Source organism: Poecilia reticulata, chromosome 9 (assembly GCF_904066995.2).
Source record: "Poecilia reticulata chromosome 9, P_reticulata-male-v2, whole genome shotgun sequence".
NCBI lineage: Eukaryota > Metazoa > Chordata > Actinopteri > Cyprinodontiformes > Poeciliidae > Poecilia > Poecilia reticulata.
The window spans coordinates 33,885,668-33,902,105 of NC_088838.1; the positions used below are offsets into that span (position 1 = coordinate 33,885,668).

The following is a 16,438-nucleotide window of genomic DNA, read 5'->3' on the forward strand; positions in this document are numbered from 1 at the left end:
TAAAATTTAAATAAAAGTCACTTTTAAACTCCTCAGCCTGAAATTAAAACTTTAATTTTATCGACTTGATTGAACCAAATCTGCTGCGTTTCTGCTGACTCATAAATCTAACCGGTGATTTAAAGCTGCTTCTGGGTTCGTTCTGCTGGACAACGATCTGAAAACGATTCAGGCTGTGCTAAAAGCAGCTAGCTTATCACTGAAGCTAGCATCTTGATGCTAACCACGTAGCAGCAGCAGCACAGATGCTACGCTAATGTTAGCATCTACAGGCCCGATTTCTGAAGGACTGAACTTCACTCCCGTCTGAAGGTTGAAGAATCTAAATAACAGATTAATAACAGTAAATATTTTTGTTGTTGAGCTAAAATGTTTAATAACTTGGCAGCAAAAATGGCTTTTGAATTGAAAATGAGATTAAACTGATTGATTACAGTGAACTCAAACATGGCCGCCGGAAGGAGGCGTCAACCAGCTGCTGCTTCACCAGAAACCATGTTGTCGTTTCACTTTCTGGGTTTAAAATCCGGACGGATTCTGGAGCAGCTTCCCTCAGAGGATCCACCTTCACCGAGTCCGGTTCTGATGGGATCCGATCATATTTACTCATTAACTTTTACCTAAACCAGGGAGTCCAAAGGGAGGTCCAGGGGCCAACGGTGGTCCATGAAAACTCTTAGTTCGGCCTCCGACCAAAAGTAAAAACCTGAACAACAAACCGAAAACAACCGACCCGAAAAAACAAGGAAACGGTTTGAAACCCTTTTTATAGTGTGGATATTTAAAGATTTAATAAAAATGTTAATGAGCTGGTACAATATAAACCACAGTAAACTCACCTTTAGGACTTTTAGGTCCATACTAAGAAAAAGTGTTAAAAATAAAATCAACATGATGATGACTGACTTCTTGTTACTTTATTCTTGAAATATATATTTTTTTTCTTACTGTGACCCTAAAACTCCGTCATGTTTGTATTTTTAATGTGTTTTAGTTTAAATTTGTCGTTTTTCCCCCCAGATTGATGCTAAATATTGTAAATCTGAGTATCGATGATGTTTTAAAGCCTTTACTGAGTGACGATCAGCAGATCTGCAGCAGGAAAACCTTCACTCCATGTGAGCTCAGACTTTTCTTCCTGTTTTTTCTTCCTGTTTTTTCTTCCTCGTCCGTCAGCAGCTCCTCGGTTTGTTTTCCTTCTAGCTGCTGCTAATTAAAACTATCACTACTATAATCTCATTACATGAAACCCGATCCGGCTCGTCGGAGCCTGGAGGAAAACGTCCTGAAACGGGCCGGTGTGACGGTTTGTTTGGGCTGCGGGTCCAGATCCGGTTCTCCCAGGGAAAAGGCGGCCATGATGGATGAACCGACGCGCCGGCCGTGTTTGTTCTGGGGATTTTTCTGGAATCCTCGCAGGAATAATCTGCAGATTGAGACGGGAAGGAGAGAAACGCAGACGGAGGGAAGGAGAGAAACGCAGACGGAGGGAAGGAGAGAAACGCAGACGGAGGGAAGGAGAGAAACGCAGACGGAGTGAAGGAGAGAAACGCAGACGGAGGGAAGGAGAGAAACGCAGACGGAGTGAAGGAGAGAAACGCAGACGGAGTGAAGGAGAGAAACGCAGACGGAGGGAAGGAGAGAAACGCAGACGGAGTGAAGGAGAGAAACGCAGACGGAGGGAAGGAGAGAAACGCAGACGGAGGGAAGGAGAGAAACGCAGACGGAGGGAAGGAGAGAAACGCAGACGGAGGGAAGGAGAGAAACGCAGACGGAGTGAAGGAGAGAAACGCAGACGGAGGGAAGGAGAGAAACGCAGACGGAGGGAAGGAGAGAAACGCAGACGGAGGGAAGGAGAGAAACGCAGACGGAGGGAAGGAGAGAAACGCAGACGGAGGGAAGGAGAGAAACGCAGACGGAGGGAAGGAGAGAAACGCAGACGGAGGGAAGGAGAGAAACGCAGACGGAGGGAAGGAGAGAAACGCAGACGGAGGGAAGGAGAGACACGCAGACGGAGGGAAGGAGAGAAACGCAGACGGAGGGAAGGAGAGAAACGCAGACGGAGGGAAGGAGAGAAACGCAGACGGAGGGAAGGAGAGAAACGCAGACGGAGGGAAGGAGAGAAACGCAGACGGAAGGAAGGAGAGAAACGCAGACGGAAGGAAGGAGAGAAACGCAGACGGAGGGAAGGAGAGAAACGCAGACGGAGGGAAGGAGAGAAACGCAGACGGAGGGAAGGAGAGAAACGCAGACGGAGGGAAGGAGAGAAACGCAGACGGAGGGAAGGAGGCGCCGCGGCGGAGGAGCTTCATGAAAACATCAATAACATTAAACATTAATATCTCCTCTTCCGGGTCATTTTTAATGTACTAAATTCCTGACTGAGATTTTTTTTCCAGTTTTTATACATTTTTAAAATAAATAAAATCCCTTCTGTATTTTTTGTACCATTAATTAAAAATGCATCTTAAATGAATCTGTTTTCATGTCATAAAATCACTGAATTTCCATAAAAACATGAAATATTGAACCCAGATAAAACAAATATTTCTGGTTTTCTTACAAACCTCCAGATTTTAATCCTTAAAACTGGCATTAGAGTTAAAATCAAGGTTTTTATAGTTATTTTTAATATAAATGTACAGATGTTAATAATGTCCATTTAAATAATTATAAGCTTTAAAACATTTTTGTTACATCTTCATCGGAACAGAAAGCATGAAAAATAAAAATTAAACTAAATAAATTCCTCGCTGCTTTCTGGGTTTTCTTCAAATAAATAAATAAACGTTAATACATTTTTTATTTTCAGGGTAAAAATGGCAACAATTTCTGAGGGGAGGAAAAAAAAATTTAAAACTTAAAATATATAACAAATATTACTTGTAATCTAGAAAAAAACTTTTTTTTTGCATCCAAGAGACTCAAATGAAAATATTAAAAATGTAAATTATAATAAAACAGTTTGTCATGTTTTCAACATTTATAAAACTGGGAAATTTCAACACCAACATTTTATTTTTGCTTTTTTCTGTGGATCAGAAACTGTTTATGGTGAAAATGTAAATAAAACAGAAGAAAAAACCAGAGAAAGTTGCAGATCAGAATCAAAAGGATCAGTTTTATTTCCAACGGATCAAAGTTAGTTTGATTTATGATGCTTGTTAAAAACCAGAAACTCGTGCAGAGATCAGAGCAACGGCAGGAAGCAGAACCTGAACGCAACCCGGATCTTTGGTTCCCATGAAACATGGAACGTTTTAGAAATCACTGGATCCAAACAGGAAGTGGATCCAAACAGGAAGTGGATCCAAACAGGAAGTGGATCCAAACAGGGAGTGGATCCGAACAGGAAGTGGATCCAAACAGGGAGTGGATCCAAACAGGAAGTGGATCCAAACAGGAAGTGGATCCAAACAGGGAGTGGATCCAAACAGGGAGTGGATCTGAACAGGAAGTGGATCCAAACAGGGAGTGGATCCAAACAGGGAGTGGATCCAAACAGGAAGTGGATCCAAACAGGGAGTGGATCCGAACAGGAAGTGGATCCAAACAGGAAGTGGATCTGAACAGGAAGTGGATCCAAACAGGAAGTGGATCCAAACAGGAAGTGGATCCAAACAGGGAGTGGATCCAAACAGGAAGTGGATCTGATGCGTCATATAAAACCTGCACACATCCAGCATCGGCTCAGTCGGCGCCGTGGAAACAGAGATGCTTCGCTGAGGAGGGAGGAGTTCCTCAGGGCTCAGAGTCCGGATTTAAATCATCCGGGTTCTGAAGAGGGAACCGGTCCAGTGGGCGGATCCAGTAGAACCAACATTGTAATAAAACGCCGAGTCTTTTATTCTGAAACGTCCAGAAGCTGTCAGTCGATGATCAAAGTGTTTAATTATTAAAGTGAAACATGAGGCTCCTCCCCCTCCCCCCCCCCACCCCCCCGTCCCCCCCCCCCTCCTCAGTGAAACATCCCTCTGTGCTGATTTTCCTGTTTCTTTGCATCGGAGCCGATTTAAAGCTTTTTAACTCTCAGGCACAGCGACTGTTTTCACTTCAGCCTTCGGAGCTTTAATACAAACCGGATCTTCATGATTATTTACACGTCTGAGGCAAATAAACTCTTTGAGGGAAGAAGGAGGGAGGAGATTTAGAAAACAGGAAACAGGAAGTAGAAACATCAGACTGTGAAGATGATTGAAGTCATGCTTCATATTAGCTCTGGGATCATTTCTATAAGAAATCCCTCTGTACATTTATCAACATTAGAGCTGCAAATATTAACTTAGCGTTCCAAAATAAAAAGTGCTTGCAGCACGATGTGAGCAGGAAGATAAATAGAATGTGTTTTTCTCTGTCTGTGGGCCGTAAACGGGTCGGTCAGCCTCTCTGTCCGCCACCTGGAGGTGAAGCTGCAGGAGGACAATCAGTCGCTTTATTCGGCTTTTCAGAAGGTTTTCTTTGGAGCAAAGCTCGGTGGTTTTCCCAGGAGCCTCCAGTAAATATCCGTGTCCAGAACGCTCCGACCGCTCGGATCTTTGGTTTGGTGGTTTTCACTCCGTTTCTCTGAACCCGGATCCGTTTCTGCACGAGTCCGGCAGCAGAAACGGATCAGAGGATCGGCTGATTTCTGCAAAACGGGATGAACGTCGCGGGAACGCCGCAGCGGGAAGAGAGGAGGGCAGACGTCTGGACGGGTCAGACTCTGAGGTGCGGACGTGTCGGCTTACTGTGGACGGACGGACGGATGGCCGGTGAGGCGGCGGCCAGCCGGAGGTCAGAGGTTAATCCACCTCGATGGACTCGCTGCTCTCGTTGAGCGGTTTGCACTCGTTGGGGAGTCGCTGGTGGCGGCTGAGCTGCGTCGCCTGCGTGAAGCTGCGGTCGCAGCGCTCACACCTGATGGACAAACCGACACAAAGAGGAACTAAAACAAAACTTTAACTCTCAAACTTATTAAATCACATTTTAAAACGGAAACAGCAGCAATAATAACCACTGGTACAAAACTAAACAAGCTGATAAAATCATTTTAAACATACAGATGGAAACATTCAGCTTTAATATCAGGAGAGAAAAAAAGTCCAGATCAACATGAAAATCAATTATAGGTTTATAATTAATTAATCAGGATTAGTGAGTCAGCTGATCCAGACTCACTTTGGGCCAATCAGAGCCTCTTAATGCTTCCAGGTCAGAATATAAAAAACTATTTAAATATAAATCTGACAAAGTCTGAAGGAAAATGTTAAAAATACGTCCAGAAAGTTTGGAAACGACTGAAAAACAGAACCGGTTGTCATGGAAACAGAGATAAATAAATATAATCAACTCAATTTAAAATACCCTAAAGGAAAATTAAAAGTAACTCCCATCATCCAAACATTATCAGAGAGTCGTTATGGTTGGAAGAATCTCCTGCAGCAGTCTGTATCGCAACGAATCGTGAGAGCCCTCTGACTGAAGGCTGCTAGCATGCTAACAGCTGGATATCCAGGCAGTGGAGACGACCAAGCTCTGCTGACCTCCTCTTTACGGTCTGTCTGGCCGTACGGTCAGAGAGGCTGGAGTAGGGGAACCGGGTTGAACTTCCTCAGCATCCAGAACCAAAAGATCAAAACATCATGAACAAAACGATCAAATGAGAACCAACAGAGCTGCAGCTGCCAGATGTCGTCATCAGAACTGTTCACATGATGTCTGAGAGCAAAAACTGCTGCTATAAAGTCGCATTCGTCTGAGTCTCAGAGCAGCAGATGCTGACACCACACTAATGACATCAGCCCAGAGGTTAAAGGTCACAGAGTGACGGAAGAACAGATGAGACAGAGAAGACAGGCAGATGTCACACCTGATGTCGTCATCACAGGATTTCCTAAAATCCTGAAAACGTGAAGCTTTGACTGGAAACAAAAGGCTGAAACATTAAGAAGTTAGTTTATAAGGAGGATCTGCTAAACTGCAGAGATGCAACCTTTAGTTTTGCTAACACATGCAAACACACACACACACACACACACCAACACACACAGAGACCAACACACACACACACACACACAGACCAACACACACACACACACAGACCAACACACACACAGACCAACACACACACACACACACACACACACACAGACCAACACACACACAGACCAACACACACACACACACACACAGACCAACACACACACAGACCAACACACACACACACACACACAGACCAACACACACACAGACCAACACACACACACACACACACACCTGCAGGTTAACTCTAATGTGCAGCGACAGAACAAAGTGTGTGTGAGGCCCAGCGGAGCAGCAACTGTAATTGTTGCCCTGATCTTCGCAACCTGACCGACAAATTACACTCACACTCCACCTGTCAATAATCTATCTAGTGGGCCGTGGAGGGCATTCCCGCCTCACACACTTTAACACACTCTGACACACACACACACACACACACACACACACACACACACACACACACACACACACACACACACACACACTTGCAGATAAATCCCGGCCTGATAAGGCAGCATCACTGTCACTTCCAATAGCAGCAGAGAAGAGAAGGAGCTTTTAGTCCGAGCTGGAGGGGCGGCGGGAGCATTTAAATGGATATGAAGGTGTGTGTGTGTGTGTGTATGTGTGTGTGTGTGGAGGTGTTCAAAGAGAACGCTGAGCAGAAATATTGGACCTAACGGGGCAGAAACAGGACTAACATGCTCCTAGATGGACAGGAGGAAGAGGAGGAGGAGGTGATGAAGAGCAGAGCTCAGCTCCAGGGACAATCCTCCAAAAATCCTCAAATGTTTGATTCGTGTGTTTCAGTCCGAGTTTCTGCTTAGAAACATCCGTCTGTCCGTCAGAAGGAGGTTGCAGTGAGTCACACCAGCAAATCCGTCCACAGACTAAAACTGGACTTTAATTTCTTCGTTTGTTGCTGTTTCCCTTCACACTGGGTTTTTCAAATGGACTATGACAAAGTGGCAATCTTTGCTCCCATTGGACAAAGATTGGATGTGGGCGGGTCCAAACACAAAACCATGGAGACAAACATGGAGGAAACAAACATGGAGGAAACAAACATGGAGGAAACAAACATGGAGGAACAAACATGGAGGAAACAAACATGGAGGAACAAACATGGAGGAACAACATGGAGGAACAAACATGGAGGAACAAACATGGAGGAACAAACATGGAGGAAACAAACATGGAGGAACAAACATGGAGGAACAACATGGAGGAACAAACATGGAGGAACAAACATGGAGGAAACAAACATGGAGGAACAAACATGGAGGAACAAACATGTAGGAAACAAACATGGAGGAAACAAACATGTAGGAAACAAACATGGCGGAAACAAACATGGAGGAACAAACATGGAGGAACAACATGGAGGAAACAAACATGGAGGAAACAAACATGGAGGAAACAAACATGGAGGAAACAAACATGGAGGAAACAAACATGGAGGAACAAACATGTAGGAAACAAACATGGAGGAAACAAACATGTAGGAAACAAACATGGCGGAAACAAACATGGAGGAAACAAACATGGAGGAACAAACATGTAGGAAACAAACATGGAGGAACAAACATGGAGGAAACAAACATGTAGGAAACAAACATGGAGGAACAAACATGTAGGAAACAAACATGGAGGAAACAAACATGGAGGAACAAACATGTAGGAAACAAACATGGAGGAAACAAACATGGAGGAACAAACATGTAGGAAACAAACATGGAGGAAACAAACATGGAGGAACAAACATGGAGGAACAAACATGTAGGAAAGAAACATGGCGGAAACAAACATGGAGGAAACAAACATGGAGGAACAAACATGGAGGAAACAAACATGGAGGAAACAAACATGGAGGAAACAAACATGTAGGAAACAAACATGGAGGAACAAACATGTAGGAAACAAACATGGAGGAAACAAACATGGAGGAACAAACATGTAGGAAACAAACATGGAGGAAACAAACATGGAGGAACAAACATGTAGGAAACAAACATGGAGGAAACAAACATGGAGGAACAAACATGGAGGAACAAACATGTAGGAAAGAAACATGGAGGAAACAAACATGGAGGAACAAACATGTAGGAAACAAACATGGAGGAACAAACATGGAGGAAACAAACATGGAGGAAACAAACATGGAGGAAACAAACATGTAGGAAACAAACATGGAGGAACAAACATGTAGGAAACAAACATGGAGGAAACAAACATGTAGGAAACAAACATGGAGGAACAAACATGGAGGAACAAACATGTAGGAAACAAACATGGAGGAACAAACATGGAGGAAACAAACATGTAGGAAACAAACATGTAGGAAACAAACATGTAGGAAACAAACATGGAGGAACAAACATGTAGGAAACAAACATGGAGGAAACAAACATGTAGGAAACAAACATGGAGGAACAAACATGGAGGAACAAACATGTAGGAAACAAACATGGAGGAACAAACATGTAGGAAACAAACATGGAGGAACAAACATGGAGGAAACAAACATGTAGGAAACAAACATGTAGGAAACAAACATGGAGGAACAAACATGTAGGAAACAAACATGGAGGAACAAACATGGAGGAACAAACATGTAGGAAACAAACATGGAGGAACAACATGGAGGAAACAAACATGTAGGAAACAAACATGGAGGAACAAACATGGAGGAACAAACATGGAGGAACAAACATGGAGGAAACAAAGATGTAGGAAACAAACATGGAGGAACAAACATGGAGGAACAAACATGGAGGAACAAACATGGAGGAAACAAACATGTAGGAAACAAACATGGAGGAACAAACATGGAGGAACAAACATGTAGGAAACAAACATGGAGGAACAAACATGGAGGAAACAAACATGGAGGAACAAACATGTAGGAAACAAACATGGAGGAACAAACATGGAGGAAACAAACATGGAGGAAACAAACATGTAGGAAACAAACATGGAGGAACAAACATGTAGGAAACAAACATGGAGGAAACAAACATGGAGGAAACAAACATGGAGGAACAAACATGTAGGAAACAAACATGGAGGAAACAAACATGTAGGAAACAAACATGGAGGAACAAACATGTAGGAAACAAACATGGAGGAACAAACATGGAGGAAACAAACATGTAGGAAACAAACATGGAGGAACAAACATGGAGGAACAAACATGTAGGAAACAAACATGGAGGAACAAACATGGAGGAAACAAACATGTAGGAAACCAACATGGAGGAACAACATGGAGGAACAACATGGAGGAACAAACATGGAGGAACAAACATGGAGGAACAACATGGAGGAACAACATGGAGGAACAAACATGTAGGAAACAAACATGGAGGAACAACATGGAGGAACAACATGGAGGAACAAACATGTAGGAAACAAACATGGAGGAACAAACATGGAGGAACAACATGGAGGAACAACATGGAGGAAACAAACATGGAGGAACAAACATGGAGGAAACAAACATGGAGGAAACAAACATGGAGGAACAAACATGTAGGAAAGAAACATGTAGGAAAGAAACATGGAGGAACAACATGGAGGAACAACATGGAGGAACAAACATGGAGGAACAAACATTGAGGAAACAAACATGGAGGAACAAACATGGAGGAAACAAACATGTAGGAAACAAACATGGAGGAACAACATGGAGGAACAACATGGAGGAACAAACATGGAGGAACAAACATGGAGGAACAACACGGAGGAACAACATGGAGGAACAAACATGTAGGAAACAAACATGGAGAAACAAACATGGAGGAACAACATGGAGGAACAAAAATGTAGGAAACAAACATGGAGGAACAAACATGGAGGAAAAAAACATGGAGGAACAACATGGAGGAACAAACATGGAGGAAACAAACATGGAGGAACAAACATGGAGGAACAAACATGTAGGAAAGAAACATGGAGGAACAACATGGAGGAACAACATGGAGGAAACAAACATGGAGGAACAACATGGAGGAACAACATGGAGGAAACAAACATGGAGGAACAACATGGAGGAACAAACATGGAGGAAACAAACATGTAGGAAACAAACATGGAGGAACAAACATGGAGGAAACAAACATGGAGGAACAACATGGAGGAACAACATGGAGGAAACAAACATGGAGGAACAACATGGAGGAACAAACATGGAGGAAACAAACATGTAGGAAACAAATATGGAGGAACAACATGGAGGAACAACATGGAGGAACAACATGGAGGAACAAACATGGAGGAAACAAACATGGAGGAACAAACATGGAGGAACAACATGGAGGAAACAAACATGGAGGAAACAAACATGGAGGAACAAACATGTAGGAAACAAACATGGAGGAAACAAACATGTAGGAAACAAACATGGAGGAAACAAACATGGAGGAACAACATGGAGGAACAAACATGGAGGAACAAACATTGAGGAAACAAACATGGAGGAACAAACATGGAGGAAACAAACATGGAGGAACAAACATGGAGGAACAACATGGAGGAACAACATGGAGGAACAACATGGAGGAACAAACATGGAGGAAACAAACATGGAGGAACAAACATGGAGGAACAACATGGAGGAAACAAACATGGAGGAAACAAACATGGAGGAACAAACATGGAGGAAACAAACATGGAGGAAACAAACATAGAGGAAACAAACATGGAGGAACAAATATGGAGGAAACAAACATGTAGGAAACAAACATGGAGGAAACAAACATGGAGGAACAACATGGAGGAACAAACATGGAGGAACAACATGGAGGAACAACATGGAGGAACAAACATTGAGGAAACAAACATGGAGGAACAAACATGGAGGAACAAACATGGAGGAACAAACATTGAGGAAACAAACATGTAGGAAACAAACATGGAGGAACAACATGGAGGAACAAACATGTAGGAAACAAACATGGAGGAACAACATGGAGGAACAACATGGAGGAACAACATGGAGGAACAAACATGGAGGAACAAACATGTAGGAAACAAACATGGAGGAAACAAACATGTAGGAAACAAACATGGAGGAACAAACATGTAGGAAACAAACATGGAGGAACAACATGGAGGAACAACATGGAGGAACAACATGGAGGAACAACATGGAGGAACAACATGGAGGAACAACATGGAGGAACAACATGTAGGAAACAAACATGGAGGAAACAAACATGGAGGAAACAAACATGTAGGAAACAAACATGGAGGAAACAAACATGTAGGAAACAAACATGGAGGAACAAACATGTAGGAAACAAACATGGAGGAACAACATGGAGGAAACAAATATGGTGGAACAAACATGGAGGAAACAAACATGTAGGAAACAAACATGGAGGAAACAAACATGGAGGAACAACATGGAGGAACAAACATGGAGGAACAACATGGAGGAACAACATGGAGGAACAAACATTGAGGAAACAAACATGGAGGAACAAACATGGAGGAACAAACATTGAGGAAACAAACATGTAGGAAATAAACATGGAGGAACAACATGGAGGAACAAACATGTAGGAAACAAACATGGAGGAACAACATGGAGGAACAACATGGAGGAACAACATGGAGGAACAAACATGGAGGAACAAACATGGAGGAAACAAACATGGAGGAAACAAACATGTAGGAAACAAACATGGAGGAAACAAACATGTAGGAAACAAACATGGAGGAACAAACATGTAGGAAACAAACATGGAGGAAACAAACATGTAGGAAACAAACATGGAGGAACAAACATGTAGGAAACAAACATGGAGGAACAACATGGAGGAACAACATGGAGGAACAACATGGAGGAACAACATGGAGGAACAACATGGAGGAACAACATGGAGGAACAAACATGGAGGAACAAACATGGAGGAAACAAACATGGAGGAAACAAACATGTAGGAAACAAACATGGAGGAACAACATGGAGGAACAACATGGAGGAACAACATGGAGGAACAACATGGAGGAACAACATGGAGGAACAACATGTAGGAAACAAACATGGAGGAAACAAACATGGAGGAACAACATGGAGGAACAACATGGAGGAACAACATGGAGGAACAAACAATGAGGAACAACATGTAGGAAACAAACATGTAGGAAACAAACATGGAGGAACAACATGGAGGAACAACATGGAGGAACAACATGGAGGAACAACATGGAGGTCCTGCTTGAACGCTGAAGGCTCACATGCTGCTCAGCTACGGTGGCCTGTGAAGTCCAGAAAGACGCTGGTTTCATGTAGTTGGTTCAGATTGAGGCTCGTCTGTATTCACACCAGAACCGGACCAGGACCAGCTCAGAAATGGGTCTGGATCCGGTAGTTTGAGAGGAGAAAAGGTCCAGACTCTGGACCAAATGGGTGAACAAACCGTCAAGGATCGAGGTTTTTACTTTAACTTTTTCCAGACATATTTCATAAAATAATCAGTTCATCTGTTTATCACTTTCTCTGCCTGACAGGTTAAACTTCTGGACCTTCTGGAGGTTCTTCTGGACCGAGGTTCTGTGATTTCTGGTGCAGGACGTATATTGTGTTGATGGCTTTAAACAGCTGAACTGGTTAATTAAATAAAGCCGAACTGAGAGTTAAAACGACGCCTGGTTCTGATCTGTAATCACTTCTACTTCGTCTCTAACTGAACTCGCCTCACGGTGTGTGTTGCTGCTGCTGCTGCGGTTATCTGTCTGATTTTATCGCCGCCTGTCGCTGCTGCTTTGATCCAGCAGGACGAACATGAAGTCGGTTCTGCAGAACAAAGCGGGTCTGAAAGCAGGCGGCTCGTCTGCAGCCCATCGACCGGCTGCTGCTGCTGAGCAGCAGGGAAAAATAACGTTGAGAAGTTTGTCCTGACAACCTGACAGAGGAGCTTTAATCAGTTTCCCTTAAGGATCAGTGGAGTTTAAGATCTGCTCTTATCTTAATCTGCGCTGTGCAGCAGGTAGAAAATGAGACAAACTGCTTCTGATTGTGTTCATTTGCAGCCTGATGGAAACCGACCGCCTGCTGGGACAGACAGACACAGGGAGGATGGAGCCTCTGCAGCAAAATTCAGCTTTTACCCACAGAATCCATGAAGCTCCCCAGACCTCCACCAAAACCCCACTGGTCCATTTAAATACCCGTTTGAATGGAAACCAAGTTATTGTTGTTGGTGTCGGTTCTGTTTCCCAACCTGCTGATTTGACTGAATCTGTTTAATGTAATGAAACATAAAACTGTTTCATTGTCTTTGATCAATGTGTTGTTTGGTGAATAGAGCATGTATGTTGGGATACAGACTGTGGAAATCAGCGTCAGTCTTTATATCTCCAGGTTCTGCTGACCATCTGGACTGGAGGCTGGTTCCCTGCTCAGTCCGCTTCAGTCCAATGAGTTCTTTTGTTGATGTGTGAACGCTAATCGGACTCTGGTCCGCCTCCAAACCTCAGTCTGGGTTCTGTTGAAGTGAACTCTGGTTCGGTTTCAATGCATATGTGAACACCAAGCGGACCAGAGACCGCTACAAGCGCAGGAAGTGGACTACAGCACAGGGCATTCTGGGTAAATACAACCAAAACAAATGAGCTAGCTTAGCGCTAACAGGAGTTTTTTTGTTTTTTTTTACCAAAGACTAGAAATCCTACAGCAGCTAAACTCTGACTTCCTTTTTATTTACATCTAGTGAAGAAGGAAGTTGCTCTCAGCGTCTTCAGAGGTTCTGTGTCGTTTCCTTCAGTGGTTCTTGGTGCAGCGCCCCCAGAGGCCAGGAGGGGAACAGGTTGCTGAAAGGGTTTGGTTGGTTTGTGAAAGAGAACCACAGCAGCTGGAAAGTTCTTGTCCCAACTGAACCGAGCCTACTGGACCATCAGACAGGAAAACATCTGTTGCTTGTTGTGCTTTGCAGAAAGTGAAATGAAGAAGGAAGAAACGCTTGTAGGAAATCAAACATTATGTTGAAGTGAATGGAAAAGGCAGGAAGATCTCGTCTCCTCCAGTGGAACCTGCGGTTCCTCAGGCCATTTTAAAGTCTGAAGCAGAAAGTCAGAATCCAGCAGTCAGGATGTAAGAGCGTCTGCCTCCGTCGCCTCGGCAGGAAGATAAAGTCGAGCGTTTTCCTCCTGACAAAGTGACAGTGGCAGCTTTAATCTGTCCGCTGCTCCGTCTGAAAGGCGATAACTCTCGGAGGCCATCGATCCAGTAAGGATTTGTGACGACCGGCGGTGATTGTCTTTGTCCCGGCCGCGCCTACAGAGACTCTGAAGTGCTGATGAACAGGTTCGGCTCATTAGGAACGCTGATTTGCTTTCAGTCGCTCCACTTTTCACTCCCTGATCTTTTGTTCCCCCTCGAACTTCCTCCGACATTCATTTCATCCGTCGGCCTCATGCTCTTCGCGTCAATGACAGAATGGCATCGCTAATTGCTTTTTAAGGATGTTAATTGTTTTCCTCAGATCCCCCTCTGCTCCAGTCTTCAATCCTGTTCTCTTTAGCTCCTGTTGCTCTCGCTCTGCCTACGTGTCGACCTCTTTGTCCACCGGGGGAATCCTGGACGTCATGATTGGATGGCAGCCGACAGCAGAGAGCTTCTCCCTCTAATCGTTTCCATCTTCAGTGAGAGGAAAATATGGAAATGAGGCAGATTAGGAAAGAAAAGATTGATTACAACGTGGCTATCAGCTGAGGTTCAGCTGCAGGTCTTCACGCTCAGTTCTGACTCTTGTTTTCTGAAATCTGATGGTTTTTTTGCATGGACGTTCATCCTACTTGTTAAATCAGACTTCTGCATGAACGACCGCAAAATCGACGTCACAGAACAATAAACACAACGTAGAGTTTTTAATTCCCAGGTGAAAAACGGCTAAAACTAAAACAACATCTCAGCTGCTGTGGTCGATGTTTACCGTGTGGAGAATTAGTTTTCTTTGATCTTCATGCTTTTCATCTTTAAAGTTGCAGAAATTCAGTGTTTTTGTGAGAAAATCCTGATTTTAAATGTTTCTGCCTTTTAATAAAGATCCAACCAAAGACAAACATCAGATGCCGTTTTTAACATATAATTTGGTTTAGTGTGATGAAACAAATTTGCGTTCCGGACGCAGCCGCCTGTGGATGGAGTTTAAAGTTACTCGGAGCCGACGGCATCGCCACCGGATCAGAACCAGACGCCACATTAAAAGTATCGGCCCTCGGTGGAGCATCGACTGACTGGATGTGTTGGGATGAGATGGGATGCGTTTCAACTGCTCCCACTACGTTTCCACAATGCTGAATTTCAGAAATAAATTTGCTCAAAGGAAGAACGACAAGCTTTTAAAAGTCACATTTTTCAATAAAAAGTTCCAGGTGGTTTTTCAGCCGTATCATAATTTGTGTATTTTGCAAACTGCAATGGAAACTCTGTTTTTTTGCATCATTCCAGTTTGGATCTGAGTGATTCAGGTTGTTTTTCCTCCTGATGGTCCAGTAGGCTCGGTTCAACTGGAACCAGAACTTCACCAGCTGCTGCGGTTCTTCCTCTCCGCTCTGAGTCAAACCAGCCTGTTCCCCTCCTGGCCTGTGGGGGCGCTGCACCCGGCACCGGAGCAGGAAGCGGCGTTAGCGGAGAGCGAGGCGTGGAGCTGAGGTTTGGGCCGGGGGGTACTCACTGTTACTTACTTGAACGGCTTCTCTCCGGTGTGCGTCCGGATGTGGTTGTTGAGGGTGGTGGCGCCGGCGAAGGCGCGGCCGCAGTAGCCGCACTTGAAGGGCCGGTCGCTGGAGTGCGTCACTACGTGGTTCCTCAGCTCCGACGGCTGCGAGAAGGACTGGGAGCAGTGGCCACACTGGTACGGCCTGCAGGGGCGAGGAGGAGACACTTTAACCGTTTTAAAACAAGCAGCAATCATGAAGGTTTTCACAAACTAACCAGAACCAGAACCTTCCTGGAATCAATCTGGACTTCTTTGGTTCTTCAATGTTTTGTTTAAATTAATCTGTTTTTTTTTCTAATTTATCATCTAATGCTTGTTTCTGAAAGCAAGTAATTCAATGTTTTCCTAAGAAAAACAAGGAAAACTTTGATCTGTGATAATTTTCTTTGTTTCACAAGAAGTAAAAATGTATACGTCATTTTCATGCTTCATATTTTCAATGTTTCACTGTTTTCTTATTGGTTATTTTTAGTTCTATTTTATGAATGAATCATTTGTAAAGACTCTAACATTCATTTTCACTTCAACGTATTGATTACGCTGCAAAAATCAAACAGAAGAAGAAGAACGGAACCAAACCAGGAAGTGACGAGGACAGAAAAGACAAAAGAACGAAGACATAATGACGCTGAGAAACAAAGATGGCCTCCACCCACACGGGGCGGGCGAAGTCGGACTCCGCTCCG

General features: G+C 43.7%; 1 protein-coding gene across 3 annotated transcripts in view; it reads right to left on the reverse strand.

Annotated features, from left to right (window-relative positions):
- Positions 1–3,958: 3,958 nt before the first annotated feature.
- The window catches only part of prdm6 (PR domain containing 6), a 91,096-nt gene continuing 78,616 nt past the window's right edge, over positions 3,959–16,438 (reverse strand). For 2 of the 3 annotated variants that reach the window (XM_008419500.3, XM_081610997.1), the window contains 2 exons: positions 15,718–15,894; positions 3,959–4,896 (listed from right to left, as the gene is read on the reverse strand). In XM_008419500.3, the coding sequence (XP_008417722.1) occupies positions 4,782–4,896; positions 15,718–15,894 (292 nt within the window). In that variant the 3' untranslated portion in view covers positions 3,959–4,781. Of the gene's footprint in view, positions 4,897–15,707; positions 15,895–16,438 lie in introns of all 3 variants that reach the window. The other variant, XM_008419501.3, reaches the window with a different exon arrangement.